Source organism: Lemur catta, chromosome 2 (assembly GCF_020740605.2).
Source record: "Lemur catta isolate mLemCat1 chromosome 2, mLemCat1.pri, whole genome shotgun sequence".
Classification (NCBI taxonomy): domain Eukaryota; kingdom Metazoa; phylum Chordata; class Mammalia; order Primates; family Lemuridae; genus Lemur; species Lemur catta.
In genome coordinates, this window is record NC_059129.1 from 71,277,482 (window position 1) to 71,295,060 (window position 17,579).

Here is a 17,579-nt window from a genome sequence, read left to right on the forward strand (position 1 = left end):
GTTCAGTTAGAAAAGAATTTCTTATTTGGAAAATAAAAGTTCTGTTTTTCAATTTCCAGTGTTTAATCTATGCATGCAGGTTAGTGGTACACTATATATGCCTTTTTAATAATTTTTCAAATTTACAACATTTAGGCAGAGGAGTTTTGTTTAAAATTATATTCCTTTGTTTATTGATTCTTAATGATGAATGAAAATTATTATATTTTAGTGGTTTAAATAACTGAAAAACTAGCTGTAAGTTTATTTGAAACCTTTAAACCTCAACAATACACAAAAGAAATGTGTTTTAATTGTTTCTGATCTCCTATATTGAGTAGATTTCCTTCCATCCCCAAAACCAGAAAATAACACAAAATAGATATTCCCAATGCTAGATCTACTTTGTTAAATTTCACAGCTTCATATATATATATATATATATATATATATATATATATATACACATACAGTATATAAAATATACACTACTATATATGTAATCTAAATAGCTTGCTATATACGTATAGTTTATAAAAAAGGGTATTTTCAGTGAAATCTAGTTTTGTTTGTGTTCTTCTACATTGTTAGACTATATATGTACACACACAAACACACACACACACACACACACACACACACACACAGAGTCTAATAGGGTAGAAAGAGCAGAATGATGACTGGAAAGCTATGTGCATATGTGGGGGAGACCAAATAAGCCAAAAAAAAAAAGAAAAAGCCAAAGAATATTTGAGAAAGGGCTGTAATGCTGAATGCATTTTTCAACCCACCCGGAAATCTTCCATCAGAAGATGGGAGCCTTATGGACTTGAGAAGTTAACACAGCTTCTGTCCAAATCATTATATAATGACTAAGTTATTAGAACACAGGAATGATCCCAAGGAAGCCAAATTAAAAAGAAAAAGAAAAAGAAAAAATGAACAGAGACATTAGCGGCTGCTCACCAAATATGAAATAGATTCCACACTTTAAGTCCATGCAAGTGAATCCCAAAGTAAACAAGATATACAAAGGAAATTGGAAAATGTGGCCAATATTCTTGGAACAAAAAGAAATCAATAGAAACTCACTCTGAATGGGCCAGATTCTCAGATATTGGATTTAGCAGACAGAGGTTTTACAGAAATATTGTGAATATATTTAAAGAATTATAGAAAACTCTGTTCAATTAATTAAATGAAAATATGATGAAAATTATTCAACCAATAGAGAATCTCAATAGGGAAATAAATACTATAAAAAGAACCAAATGGAATTCTAGAGTTTAGGAGTACAATAACCCAAGTGAAAAATGTGTTAGCAAGACTCAACAGCAGATTTGAGGTGGCAATAGGAAAAATCAGTGAACTTAAATATAAATAAATTGAAATTATCCAATCCAGAGAAAAGAATTAATAAAAAATGAACAGAGGCCAGACATGATGGCTCACACCTGTAATTCTAGCACTTTGGGAGGCCAAGACAGGAGGATCACTTGAGGCCAGGAGTTCAAGACCAGCCTGAGCAACATAGCAAGATTCTATGCAAAATACAGACTCTACAAAAAATGAAAAAAGAAAAAGGAAAATTAGTGGGGTATGGCGACATGTGCCTCTACTCCCAGCTACTCAGGAGGCTGAGGCAGGAGGATCAACTAAGCCCAGGAGTTTGAAGTTGCAAAGAGCTATGATGATGCCACTGCACTGTAGCCCAAGCAAGAGAGCAAGATCCTATCTCAAAAACAAACAAAAAAAATGAAAAGTGAAGAGCCACAGAGGTCTGTAAAGCAACATCAACCACACTAACATGGATATAACAGGAATCCCAGGAGGAGGGGAGAAATATAAGTAAGACAGAAACAAGAGCCAAAACTTCTCAAATTTGATGAAAAATATTAATCTATATATCAAAAAACTTCATAAACTCCAAGTAGGAAAAACACAGAGAACTATATCTATACACAACATAGTCAAACTGTTAAATACCAAAGACTAACAGTAAGTATTAAGAACACTTAAGAGAAAAACAATTCATCATGTGCATGAAAACATAATGAGAATAGTAGCTAATGTCTCTTCAGAAACAGTGGAGACCAAAAAGCATTATAGTGTCATATTTAAAGTGCAAAAATAAAAAAAGATATTGTCCAACTATGAATCCTATATTCAATGAAACTACTAAAGAAGAAAGCAAAAATGAAGCCATTTTCAAATAACAAAAATAAAATTAATTCTTTGCTAGCAGACAGGAACTACAAGAGTTACTAAAGAAGTCTCTCAGGCTGAAAATAAATGATAACAGACGGTAACTTGAATCCAGAGGAAGAAATGAAGAGCACTGGAACTTGTAAATATAATGGGTCAATGTAAAAGATTCTGCATATATATAGTAATATATAAATATGTGAAAAATATACATTTGCATTTTATTTTCTTTTGCTAATTTATTTAAAAATATAATTTCTGAAGCAATAACTACAAAACTGTACTGTTAGGTTTATAACATATGGTTATAATATGTATGACCAACATAGTACAAAGAGTGGGAGAAGAAATGGAGCTAAATTGAAATTTGCCATAGTTTGCTGAAATTAAGTCAATATTAACTGGAATAGATTATAGTAAGTTAAAAATGCATATTGTAAGTGCTAGAGCAATCACTTTTAAAAATTTCATAAAAGCTAAAAAAATGTAAGAGAAAATGAAATAGTAATGCTAAAAATATTTGTTGAACAAAAATGAAAGCAGTAGAGAAAGAACAGAGGATAAAAAGACAAGACATATAGAAATAATCAAATAACAAAACAGGAACTTTTGTCTACCTTAATGTAACAAAAGATTTCTTCTATGTTTTATGCCAGAAATGTTATGGATTTTATAAATTTTACTATCCATTTGAATTAATTGTTGTATAGGGTGCCATTTATGGGTCAAAATTTATTTTTTGCACTTGAAAATCCATCACATCTATAATTACATTAAATAAAATACTTGCTCATCAGTAGCATATAAATTCAGAATTAGGAATGATAGTTATACCACACAACCACAGATTGTCCACATGTGTGATTGAGATAGTGACATATTTGCTTTCTGGTGGTTCAGTGTACACAAACTTTATTTCATATGTAAAATTATTCAAAATATTGCAAAAATAAAATTCAAAAATTACATTAAATTCAAACAGAATAAAATCTCCAGTCCAAAGGAAAAGATTGCCAGACTGGATTTTTAAAAGCAAGATCCAACTATATTCCATCGACAAGAGATATGGATTAGATTCAAGATACAAATAGGTTGAAAGTTAAGGAATATAAAAAGATGTACTATATAAATAGTAGACAGAGGAGATGTGGCATGACTATAATAATATCAGACAAAACAGACTCTATGGCATGTAATATTATTAGAGACAGGAAAAGTTATTTCATAATGATAAACGGGGCACTATAACAGGAAGATGTAACAATTGTACATGTACCTAACAAAGCCTCAAAATGAAAGGTGCAGAATTTGACAAATGAAAGCAAATAAGCAATTAGAAATAAATAGAAAGAAATAAGCAATTCAACAATTATATTTAAAGATTCCAATGTTCTTCTCTCAGTACGAATATAGTAGACTTGAGCAACTCTACAGTGTTCTTGTCCTAATTGACATTTATAACAACAAAATACAATTTTTTTTCAAGTCCATATAAGTCATTTACCAAAACAGACTATATTATTCATTACTAAATGAATTCCAATAAATGTTAAGGTTTCAAACCATATAGAGTATGCTTTCTGATCACAATTGAATTGAGTTTTAGCATGAATATCAGAAAAATCTTTGTTAAATGTGCAAATGTTTGGAAACAAAAGAATATGCTTCTCAATACCCCATAAGTCAAAGAAGGAATCAAAATGGAAATTTGAAAATATTTTGAACTGAATGAAAATTTTAAAAAGTTTAGTTGTATAGGTTTAAATTCTTATATTAGAAAGGAATAAAAATGTAATGCTAATAGCCTAAGTGTTCATCTTAGGGGACACTCAGGGGGAAAAAAAGAACATATCAATCCCCAAGTACATAAAAGACAAGAATAATAAGATCAGAGTGGAAATGAATAAAATAATATTTTTTAAAAAAAACAAAAGAATACATATAATCAATAAAACCGAAAGTTTGTTCTTTTAAAAGATGAACAAAATTGATAAACTTTCAGCCAGACTGATCAGAAAAATAAGATAAAAATTACCAGTAATTGTAATGAGGAAGGGGACACCACTACCAACCCTACAGAAACTAAAAGCTTTATAAGCAAATATTATGAACAAATTTAAGCTAATAAATTCTAAAATATAGATAAAATGTACAAATTCCTAGAAAGTAAAAAGTACCAAAACTACCCAAGAACAAACAGAATAATTGTATAGACCTATTTCAATTATATACACTGTAACAGTTAAAATCTTGCTACAAAGAAAAGCCCAGGTTCAGTTGGCTTCAATTCTGTCAGTTGTCTTTAATTCTTATTAGAAATGAGATCAATTCTACACATAAGCTTTCTAAAAATTGAAAAGTAAAGAACTCTTCCACTTCATTTTGTGAGGCCAGTTTTAGTGAGGCCAGTTTTACTCTGATACCTTAAGTCAGGCAAAGACCTCACAAGAAGCTACTGACCAATATCTCTCATGAACATAGACACACATGTATACACACAAACCACTTAACAAAATATTTAGCAAACTGAATCTAGTAACATATGAAAATAATTATACACCATGAAAGACTGGTTGAACATTTAAAAATTAGTTAATGTGATACAACATATTAATAAATGGCAGAAACAATGTGATTACCTCAATGGATGCAGAAAAAGATATTTTTTAAAATTCAATACCTATTCAACAAACTAAGAATAAAAGAGTAATTCCTCACTTGATAAAGGGCATCTGTGGAAAAACTGTAGCTAATATTCATTTAATGGTGAAACACTGAATTATTTCCCCCAATATCAGGATCAATACAAGAATGTCCACTCTCTGCATTTATATTTAATATTGTACTAGAAGTTCTACCCAGTGAAATACTGCAAGAAAAAAACTAGAGGTGTATGGATTAGAAGAGAAGGAAAGCAATCTTTATTCTTAGATGTCATAATGTTATATGTAAAAAATATCTTATGTAAAAAATCCTAAGGAATCTACAAAATAACCACTAGAACTAATAAGCGACATTTTCAAATTGCATATATGATAAGAGAATTGTTATCCAGAATATATAAATAACTCTAAACAGTCCAAGTTTTTTTAAAAAATGAGTAAATGATTGGAATAGATACTCTACCCAAAAAAATATGGATTGCAAGTAAACACATGAAAAGTTGTTCAGCATAATTAGTTGTTAGGGAAATGCAAAACAAAACAAAGCAAACATGGAAATGTTAGTTATTTTAATTGTCATGGTTTCATGGATGTATGCATTTATCAAAACTTATCAAATTGAACACATTTAGTATGTAAAGTTTATTGTATGTCAATTATACCTCAATAAAACTGTTAATTTTTTTTAAAATTTAAAAAATACCATTACAAAAATAAAATAAGCTAAACCACATTCTGGGAGCAAATATTTTCAAATCATATACCTGATAAATGACTTGTATAAATAATACATAAAGAACATCTACAACCCAATAATAGGAAAACAAACTAATTAAAAATGGACAAAAAGATTGAATAAATGGTTCATCAGAGAAGATATGTGATTGTCTAACAAGCACAGGATTAATCATTAAGGAAATGCAAATGAAAACCATAATGAGCTATAACCATGCACCCATTAAAATGGCTATAATCAAAAAGACTGACAATACCAACTATTAGTGAGGATGCATAGAAATTAGAAATCCTAATACACTGCTAATGGAAATGTAAAATGGCACTTTGGAAATTGGTTTGGAAACTTCCTAAAAAGTTAAACATACACTTACCTATGACCTAGCAATTACACTCCTAGGTATTTACTGAAAAGAAATTTTAAAAAAACCTATATCCACAGAAAGATACATATCTAATTGTTCATAGCAGCATTATTTAGAATATCTGAAAATAGAAAACTAGTGAATTAATAAACAAAATATGGTATACCCATATAAATACTACTACTCAAAAACAGAAAGAAATGAACTACTCCCCCATGAAACAACATGGCTAGACCTCAGAAGCATTATGCTGAATCAAAGAAGCCAGACAAAAAAGGCTACAAGCTATATGATTCTATTTATATGAAATTTCTAGAAAAAAGCAAACATACAGAGACAAGTATGTCAGTGCTCTTCTGGGGCTGGAAATGTGAGGAGCAATGGACTACAAATGGGCACAACGAAACTTTTCCAGGCAATGAAAGTATTTTAGTCCTGGATTGAACTGTAAATGTGAAACATGTCAAAATTATGGTATGCTAATCATACCTTAATAAAACTGTTAAAACATCAAAAAAGATATCTAGGCTGGAAGTAGGAATTTGAGACTCATTAGCATATAGATGATCACTGTAGCTGTGAGAGTGGAGAAAACACTTAGAGACAGTCTATTGGAAGGGAAAACATAAGAACCTGAGATAGATCTCTATGGAACAGCTATACTCAGAGGATCCAGCAAAAAGGAAAATGAGAAAATGTGGCTGCAGGAGTAGAATAAAATGAAAGGAATATAGCAAGCAAGTATTTCTAGGATGGAGCTTGTCAAAAAACTACCAAATACTTCTGATAGGTCAAGGAAGAAAAGACTGAAAGGTACTGGGTAGTGGTCACCAAGACCTTGGTATAAGCAGTTTTTGAGGAACAGTGAGGACACAAGTCAACGTAGAATGAAGTTTAGAGTGGGTAGCAAGTAGAGGAAGCCTGGTTCAAGAAGTTTATCTGAAAAAGGAAGGAGGCAGATGAAGCAGAAAATGTCAGGAGGTGACAGGGCAAGGTTTTTGTTTTAACAGAAGATTCAACAGCATGTTTCAGTGTGCCTGGTAAAACATGAGTAAAGGGAAGGAGGTTTGAAAATTCAGAAGAGAGGGCATGATTTTAAATATCAATTCCATGACTGGCAGGAAAAGGATGAGATTGAAAACACAAGCTGAGGGTTTAGCATTAAACAGTATGGGGCAATTCTTCCCCATGTGTAAGAATAAAAGAATGGTATTGATGTAAGTGAATTTTTAAATTCGATAGCATCAGAAAGCTTGTATGACAGCTTCTATTTTCTCTGTAGGAAGTAAGGCTATCTGAGAGTAAGAGCAGATGTTATAATATCAAGGATTTGAAGGGAATAGCATAGTTTAAGGACGTAGAATGATGTTAATGATCATGAATTTATAATGGTATCAGTCTACCAATTTGCATAATTTTCTCTAGGTACAGAGAGAAGATGGACAGTTGGATTCATTGGGACTTGCTCTATCAGAAAGACAGGAGATCAAGGGTGTTTAGAATGGTGGTAAGAGCAGTTGGAGGGACAGATCATGGATATAGACATAGGTGAAGTCTTTGGGGGCTGATAGACACTATCTTCACTTTGGTTCCCCTTAAACAAGGTCTGAGACACTGGCTTAGGGACAGGTAGTTTATTTGAGAGGGAGCTCAAGATAATAGGAGTGAGAGAATGGGGAGAATAAGTCAGGAAACAAGGAAGAGTTCATTAAAGGGTGCATTTTTTGAGCTGCTCATCATTGTGGGCAACTACAGCTGAGTCCTGTTGAAAACCCTCTGAGGAACCCTGTAAAATGTATCTGGGAATTGTCCCTCTACAGGACAGGAAGCTGACACATTACTCCACTGATTCTTGTCACCCATTGCAGGAAGATTACTTCCACGAGCATTAACTTCCCCCAGCCTTCCAGGCTGCCTTGCCAGGGCTGAACAAACTCTTTGACTTCAGAAAAAAATCCAGAGGCAGAAGACTGAAGATAATGGGGAGGGTTGAGCTTCACGTGAAATATTGATGGCATCCAAGACTCCATAGGAACTGTCCACCACAGCTTCAGCTAAAAACTAAAGTAGGCCTAGGGCACTTGATATAAGGTGAAATTGAACCAGTTGAATGAAAGTTCCTATGCAGGCAAAGTTATTGAGCAAATAACTTGGGATAATAGAAGGAGTTCTTTGATCATATGGAAGTTACTTGTATCCTCTTAGATATTGATTTATCATCAGTAAATGGGGATGAGATTATCCAACTTGTGTTGTTACTGCTAGAATTAAAAGACCTTACTATTTAAAATGCTTAGCACAGAGCCTAGCATATAGTAAGACATATAGAATAAAAGCTATTATATTATTGCTAGTATCTATTGAAATACTGGTAATTTTAATAACTACCTGTATTACAGATAAAAATGGATTACTTCAAACTCTGTAAAAGTTACTTAACTTGAATGTAATATTTTGTATGCCAAGACATTGCAATTTTGTTTAGAAGTACATTAGATTTTGGTATAGTTTGAAATGAGTGTCATCATAGAATGGGTATTGGGAAAATCTTAAATGTAATCTAATTCCCATGTATTCTCTTTCCTGTGGTTAGGATTGCATTTAAGTTTCCACCAGACTAGAATGATGTATTTTATTTTCAAAGAAATCTCCAGAGATGTTCTGTTGGTTTTGGTTTTGAATTTTTTTCTGCTTTTGAACTTATCCAAACACCAAGAAACAGTCCAAATGCATTCTACTCTTGAACAACTTCTGATGTCAAATAAGTTTTCTTTAATTCCAGCTTAAATCTTTAATGCTCCAGTTTTGTTTTACTCATTTTCTTCTCAGCAGAGAAGAAAGGAACAGCTGGTTGCTATTGTCAACTTTCTTTTGTTTGGGATTTATTAAATATGCAACACTTGAATATATATATTCTTTCCTGCTGCATATAAAAGTCCCATTGCATTTTTTTCAAAGAATTTAAAATTGAAAAGCTTTAGAACTCTTCTAGTTCCAATATATACCCTGATTAACTAATATCAGTTAAAATAGTATTGTCATATTTCATTTCTTTTTTATTTCTTATAATAAATTGCCTGATATGTTCTTTGCTCAATTATCAGTTGGAATATTATTCTCTTATTATTATATTACTATATAAAATGCAATATCTTTTTATTTAATGATATTAACTATTAAGCCACCAAATGATATTTTCCCCAGTTTGTCATTTGCCTTTTATAGCATTTTTGCCTTATAGGTTTATAATTAATATTTTGCCAAATATATATTTCTTTTTTCTTTCTTTTTTTTTTTTTTTTGGTTATATGCTTAGAGATGCCTTACCCACAATGAACTCTGAGTTATGTTCATCCATATTTTTTTCTGGTCTCTTAATAATGTTATTTTTAAGTTGGCTCTCTAATTCAACCAGAGTTAACTTAATAAAAGATTGAAAATTTATTCCTAATAAATTTATTCCCAGTAAATTTCAAGTTATTTATTACAGCATATTGTTTTGGCCTGTTGTATTTCAGATCCTAAATCTGTTACATGAATATTTGTGGTGTATCTCAGTGGTTCTCAGCCAGAGATGATTTTGCCTTTTAGGGACATTTGGAAATGTCTGCAGACATTTTTATTTGTTAGGACTCGGGGAGAGGCTGGCTACTGGTCTCTAGTGCATAGAGACCAAGGATGATACTAAACATGTACAGGACATATTCCACAACAAAGAATTGTCAATAATGCCAAGATTAAGAGACCTTCATAGATGATAGAGAGATGGATGGATGGATAGATGGATAGATACATAGATAATAGATAGATAGACAGGTAAGTTGTCATTGGGTATCAATCTACCTACCAGTTGCATACTCACCAATAGTAATATTACTCAGACTGTATTTCTATTTCCTATTCAGAAGGGCATTTTGAGAGACCGATTCCTACTTTGCAGAAATCTAGATACACTATATTTTTCAGTTACCCCTGGTCTGTTTTAAAAATAAATGAGCTTAATAGCTTTAGAGCACAGACTCTGCACCATACTGCCTGGTGTGTAACCTAGGACAAGTTATTTAACCTCTCTGTCTTTAGTTTCATCATCTGTAAAGTAGGAATACTAATCATACCTTTATCCTAGGTCTTCATAGAATTTCAAGATGCTTAAAATAGTGTTTGGCACGTAGTAAATATTAGAGAAGTATTTGGTAAAAATGGTAATATGGTAAATAGTATGGTAAATAGCTTTCTTACAAACTCTGTTTGATCATAGTGACATCCATTTTCTTCTTATGTTAAAAGTATACTTTTTAAAATCTATTGCAGATTGTTGCTAGGGATCAATTTGAAGCAATATGTTTCTTCTTTAGTTTTCTACCATACCTCGTATTCTCTTGCAATGCAGCATAAACTCCAACAGAATAGCAACTCTGTTCTCTGTATTTTTTTTTATTTAACTTTTATTACCACTGTCAAGCTTGCAGATTTCCTCATAGGCACACATTTCTTTAATGTATAGAGTTGCTTGTTTTTTCCATCTATGAGAACCATTATTTTTGAATGAAGATTGTATCCATTTTTAGCTACATTCTAAAAGTTAATGTTGATATCCATGGAATTATATGTCTTCTTGTGTCAAAAATTTCTATTCATTCTATTAACTTGTGCTGAGCACACTTTATGTCAACATCTAAACACTGTATTGTTCCTGATCTTCTTACTAGAAAGATATTTTCTTCAGTGTATTCCTGAGCCTCTTAATTTTCATACTGCTTTGTGTCATATTTGACATCTACATTAGCTATGTCCAGTGGAATTTACTATGATGATGGAAATATTCTAATCTGCATAGTCCAATTTGGTAGGCACTGTTGAGCATTTGAATTGTGTCTAGGGCATCTGAGGAGGTGAATTTTAAATTTTATTTAATTTTAATTAATTTAAATTTAAATAGCTACATGTGGCTAGTGACTCCTATATTGGACAGCTCTAGAGAAAATCCTCACCTTTCTATTTTCAGTTAAAACACTCGGCTTCATTCTATTAATAACTTGTACCTATTTACTGACGGTGTTTGTATGCAGTTTTGTCTTATACATTATACGTGTATTTCTTATATCCCAGTGATCAGTTATTTTTGCTTCATTTTCTGTATTTTCCATATAGTAGAAATACATATCCTTAAATGATTGGAAGTGTGCACATGTATTTCTGTTTGTAGAGTATTAATGTACTACCTTTTCATATCAAGTACTTGCTTGACTTTAATTGTTTTGCAAATAAAAATAATAATATTCAGCTAATTTTACAGAATTCCTTTCTAGCATAGTTCTTTTTCTGTGCAAAATAAGTTGGAATGATGCTTTGTTGAAAATAAGCAGGATAGTACATTGGTGCAAAAGGTGGTTATCTATATTTAAAAAAAATAGTTTAAACGCAGTAAGAACATTTTGCATTTGAGGCCACACCAGGAGACTCTACATTATTGGGGAAATATATGTGTTAAATTTGGGGTTTTAATGGTTTTATGGATGTATAATTGATAAAAATCCATGGCTCCTACCTAAAGTGAACAATTTCATAAGATTTGACATACATATAGACTTGTGAAGCTATCACCACAATCAGCACAATGAACATATGCGTCATCTCAAAAAATAATGTTTAGGCCGGGCGCGGTGGCTCACGCCTGTAATCCTAGCACTCTGGGAGGCCGAGGTGGGTGGATTGCTCGAGGTCAGGAGTTCAAGACCAGCCTGAGCAAGAGCGAGACCCCGTCTCTACTAAAAATAGAAAGAAATTATCTGGCCAACTAAAATATATATAGAGAAAAAATTAGCCGGGCATGGTGGCGCATGCCTGTGGTCCCAGCTACTCGGGAGGCTGAGGCAGGAGGATCGCTTAAGCCCAGGAGTTTGAGGTTGCTGTGAGCTAGGCTGACGTCATGGCACTCACTCTAGCCCGGGCAACACAGCGAGACTCCATCTCAAAAAAAAAAATAAATAAATAATGTTCATTGTGAAAAAAAAATAGAACAAAAACAGAAAAAATATAAAGAAGAGAATAAAAATCACCCAAGTGGCACAAAGCAAAGATTATTACTACCAACTGCACACACACACATACACACACACACACAGTGATAGACTTTGTTGAGTTCTTTCTATACATAATTTTTTTTATTTTTAAGCACTTTAATGATTGTACAGATAATACATGTTCTCGATAGAAAAAGATTAAAAACATTTAAGAGTAAAGTGCTTTTAAGACTCATAGGTAGACAGGTATGCAGATAGGCAGGTAGATGAATGGGTACGTAGGCAAGCATTTTTAAAAATTGAGTTATACTGTATATACGCAGAGAGTGCCAATAAAATTATACAGCTTTCAGATGGTATTCAAACAAAAATAGGTGTCATATGGGTATGTGTCATTCACAAGGGTACTGGGGGACATTTTGAACATTTGTAATTTTAAAGTAATAAAAATAGATGTTGGTTAATATTATTCCACTGAATTTGTCAATTCACTAATGGTATCTTACTTTTTATATTATAAGAATTTTTCCTTGTATAAAATAAAATTCATAAACATGATTTTAATGGCTGCATCACAGTCCATTCATTATCTATATGCTCTTAACTAATTTCCTATTATTGGATATTTAGGATGTTTCTCTTTTTTTACTCCTATAAATATTGCACTCTGCATATTAGTGCCTAAAACATTTCATCTCTGATTATTTCACTAGGTTACTTTCTTAGAAGCAAAAACCACTGACCCAAATTAAATGAACAGATTTAAGATCCTTGATATGTATTGCCAAATTGCCCTCCAGCAAGTTTTTTGTTGCTTACAGAAGAAAATAAGTAATTCTTGTTATATTTCTACCATTTAATCATTTTTATACGGCTTTCTTTGAACCTTTAAACTTCTCTTTAGTTTCAGGACTCAATTATTTTTTATTAAATGTTTCTTTCAAGGAATTAACCAAATCATCACGTCGTTATAGATACCTAGGCAATGTAACTCTTCTATTTTTTCGTAGTGAAGGTTTTTTCAGATATAACGTCTTTCATCGTATAAATTATTTCTTTCTAGGGCGAACAAGGAGAAAAAGGAGATCCAGGTCTGGCTGGTCCTAATGGACAAAATGTAAGCCTAATCTTTTTTCTTATATACTGTTTCATTGTGCCACTGAAATATACCATCTAACACTATTAAGATTTGACTGTCCTTGGCAGAACCAGCCACAGTCAAGCAAAATTAAGAAGTAAGTTAGCTTTTTTACATGACTCAGTAGAGGCCCTGTGTTTTCAGTTTTATTACAGGTCGTTCTTTGGCTTTATGTATTTTGTACCTGTGCTTATCCTTAACAGCCGTTTTTTCCTTGGTGTTTCTGGCTTGCATTTTTTCTAGTCTTCTTTCTCTTGTCTTTTTTCTTCTTACATATATTCCGTTGTGGCCTCTGCTCTTACCCTGGATTCACTTTTCATCTCATTCCAAATGTGCATCTAGTGAGGGGTCTGTTTGGTAGGACTGCAGTGATGAGAAGAAAGAAAAGAAGAGAGGGGAATTGTGAATCTGTGTTGCTCCCCCCACTGCACCAGATCCTCAACATCAGGGACACCATGGGACATCCTCAAGTCCCAGTTATCTCCTTCCTTTCCCTTCAGGACAATTATCCTCCCAGAATTTCACATCAGTTCTTAGGATGAAATTTGAAAGATAGCCCAAATCTGGGTTTTGCTCTGAAATGTAATCTTATTTCAAGTCATCAAACTCACCATTTCCTATAGATGTGCTAACTTTACTGGTAGGGGAAGTATCCAAAATGAGAGTCAGTTTTTCCCTCAGTTTCTCTTTCTCACTTACATAAATACGTTTTAGAAAGGGCCTGAAGGGTCACACTATGTATTTTGTGGATATTAGAATGAGGAAACCCTATATGAGGCTATATTTAATTCATTAATGCCTTGGAAGTGTTAGGAAACCCATCTTGTACACAGCAGGTCATTACAATGGAAGAGGGGCTGAAGACCAATCCTTGGGGCCTATGGAGAAAGTAAGAGAGATACCTGAGTGGGGGGTGTCCTCCAAAAGAGAAATGTCCCGGTAGATAACACTTGTAGTTCACACTGGCATGAAACTCTGCCCACGCATACCCCTCAATAGCTTTATCTTTTTATTTACTTCCTAAGAAGCCTCATTCATGTCCTTAATATGACTCTCAATCTTGTTCTTCTCTCCTTTGAAGTCTTTTTTCTACACCAGAGAATAGGCACTAGCACCAGTGGTTAAAGGAGTCTCCATCTTCCTTTTCATCTGTAGAACATCAGAACTAGTAGTACATGTTACAACCATTGGCCTATATATTCAAATAGAGTATCTGATTCAGCCCCCTAACCCTGTCAGTAAAGGTACCTGAAATGGTAAGAGTTTTGAGTGGAAAGCCAGGGTCCTGTTTGTATCCCAGTTCCATCACAGAAGAGCAAATCACTTCTCAGAGTCTGTAAAGTGATGGACTTAGAATAGATTCTCAAGTCCCCATCACTATGATGTCCTATGATTTTATACAAAGAGATTATTAAGATTATAGACTTGAAAACTATGATGATATTTGAGGCATTCATTCAAGTTTATTGAATTCCTGCTACATGTAAGACATTGTGAGAAAAACAAAACAAGAATATAGCTGTAGCCAGAGTATGGAAAGTACTGCAAATGAGGATGTTTGTTATTTCCTCTTCTAAACATAGGAGATATATGGCCCACACTGAGTTTAAGTGAAGATTCATTTTGTAGTGTGTTCTAAAGTAGATAGAATTTGCATTTATGGGGGAGGAGGGAGATGGCCAAATAGAAACCTCTAGCAGTCGTCCCTGTGCACGAATACCAAATTCAGCAACTATCCACGCAAGCAAGCACTTTCAGAAGAACCAAAAATCAGGTGAGCAATCATACTACCTAGTTTTAACACTATGTCAAGGAAAGAGGCAATGAAGAAAGCAGAAAAGACAATCTTGCATTACCTATGCCACCCCTTCCCCAACCCCCAGCAGGAAAGCACCAGCACCACCAGTGGAGAGAGAATATGTGCACCCTGGGGAGGGAGAGTGAAGTAAGTGTAGGACTTTGCATTGAAATGCAGAACCAACAGGGGAACACAGAATAGGGCATAATTCTGCCAGTGCGCACACAGGGAGCATTTTGAATAGCCCAGCCAGAGGGAAATCCTCCACCCTGAAACCGGAGTTCCATTAACCCCACGACTGGCTGACAAAAAGCACCCTGGGGCCTGGACTAAATTCATAAGGAAATTGGGCCACAAACGCTGCAGTCCTTGGGCAATTTCTGTGTCTGTGCTGGCTCGGAGCCAGTGGACCTAGGGTGCACATGACCTAATGAGACACAAGGGGCAGTGGTCAAGTCACTACCTATGTCACCCCACCTTCAACAACAGGCAGCATGGCTCAGGGAGAGTCTTCTTCCACTTAGGGAACGGAAAGGGTGGAGCTCAGAGGACTTTGGTTTGCAACTTGGGTACCAGCTTAGCCACAGTAAAATAAAGTACCAAGCAGATTCCTGAAGGCCCTAAGTCCAGGTTTTAGTTGCTGGATGGCATTTACAGACTCACCCTGGGCCGGAAGGAAACATTCTGCCCTGAAGGGAAAAACCCAGTCCTGGTAGGATTCACCACTTAATGAACTAAAGAGCCCTTGGGCTTTGAATAAACAGAGGTAACCAGGCAACAGTCACCACTGGCTTTGGGTGAGACTGGGCTAGGTTTAGGTGTGACCTGGTGCTGGTGGCCATGAGGGAGTGCCCACCCACATCACTCCCCCCTCAACTCCAGCAGCCCAGCAAAGAGAGTGAAGGAAGAGAGTGAGAGAATTTGCCTGGTAATCCAGGGAATTCTCCAATATATTACCCAAGTCCACCTTATACACACCACCAGGTGTGTATAAGAGTCACAGCATTACTGGGCTTGGGGTAGCTCCATTGCTAATATGGCTGGAACGACCAAAGATTTAGATCACGACACTCAATTGCCTTTGAAAATTGGAAAGCATTCTCAAAATACAAGCCCAGACTGTGAGGATTAAAATAAATATCTAATTCTTCAATGCCCAGACATCAATGAACCTCCACAAGCATTAAGAACATCCAGGAAGACGTGACCTCACCAAACAAACTAAATAAGATACCAATGACCAATCCTGAAGTGATGGAGATATGTGACCTTTCAAACAAAGAATTCAAAATAGCTGTCCTGAAGAAGCTCAATGAACTTCAAGAGAACACAGAGAAGGAATTCAGAAGCCTGTCAGATAAATCTAACAAAAAAATTGAAATAATAAAAGATCAAGCAGAAATTTTCGAGCTAACGAATTCAATTGACAAACTGAGAAATGCTTCAGAATCTCTCAACAGCAGAATTGACCAAGCAAAAGAAAGAATTAGTGAGCTTGAAGGCAGACTATTGGAAAATAGTAGAAGCAGTAATAAAAAGTCTCCCATCAAAGAAAAGCCCGGGACCTGATGACTTCACTACTGAATTCTACCAAGCATTCAAAGAAGAACTAGTAACAACCCTATTTAAATATTCCAAAAAATCAAAGTGGAAGAGATATTTCCAAACTCATTCTACAAGGCCTGTATCACCCTGATACCAAAACCAGACAAAGACACAACAAAAAAAGAAATCTATAGGCCAATATCTCTGATGAACATAGATGTAAAAATTCTAAACAAAATACTAGCACACTGAATTCAACAACATATTAAAAAGATAATTCATCATGATCAAAAATCTAGGTATAGAAAGAACTTATTTCAATAAGATAAAAGCCATATGTGACAGACCCACAGCTAGTGCAATACCAAATGGGGAAAACTGAAAGCCTTTCCTATAAGATCTGGAAGAAGACAAGGATGCCCACTTTCACCACTCTTATTCAGCATAATACTGGCAGTTCTAGCTAGAGCAATCAGACAAGAGAAAGAAATAAAGGGCATCCAAACTGAAAAGGAAGAAATCAAGTTATCCTGTTTGCAGATAATCGGATCTTATACCTAGAGAAACCTAAAGACTCCACTCAGAAACTATTAGAACTGATAAATTCAGTAAATTTGCAGGATATGTAAACAGTAGACAAAAATCAATAGCATTTCTATATGCTAACAGTAAACAAACTGAAAAAGAAATCAAGAAAATAATCCCATTTATAGTAGCTACAAATAAAATACAATAAAATACATAGCAATAAAATTAACCAAAGAAGTGAAATATCTGTATAATGAAAACTATAAAACATTGATAAAAGAAATTGAAGAAGATACAAAAAAATGGAAAGATATTCCATGCTCATGGATTGGAAGAATCAATATTGTTAAAATGTCAGTATTACCCAAAGCAATCTACAGATTCAATGCAATCCCCATCAAAATACCAATGACATTCTTCACAGAAATAGAAAAGATAACCCTAAAATTATACGGAACCATGAAAGACCCACAATAGCCAAAACCATGTGGAGCAAAAAGAATAAAACTGGAGGAATCACATTACCTGACTTCAAAATATACTACAGAGCTATAGCAACCAAAACAGCATTTTACTGGCATAAAAATAGACACACAGACC

General features: G+C 34.0%; 1 protein-coding gene across 1 annotated transcript in view; it reads left to right on the forward strand.

Annotated features, from left to right (window-relative positions):
• The window catches only part of COL19A1 (collagen type XIX alpha 1 chain), a 308,626-nt gene that overhangs the window by 117,592 nt on the left and 173,455 nt on the right, over positions 1–17,579 (forward strand). The window contains exon 12 of the mRNA XM_045542219.1: positions 13,034–13,087. Coding sequence (XP_045398175.1) covers positions 13,034–13,087 — 54 coding nt within the window. The remainder of the gene's footprint in view (positions 1–13,033; positions 13,088–17,579) is intronic.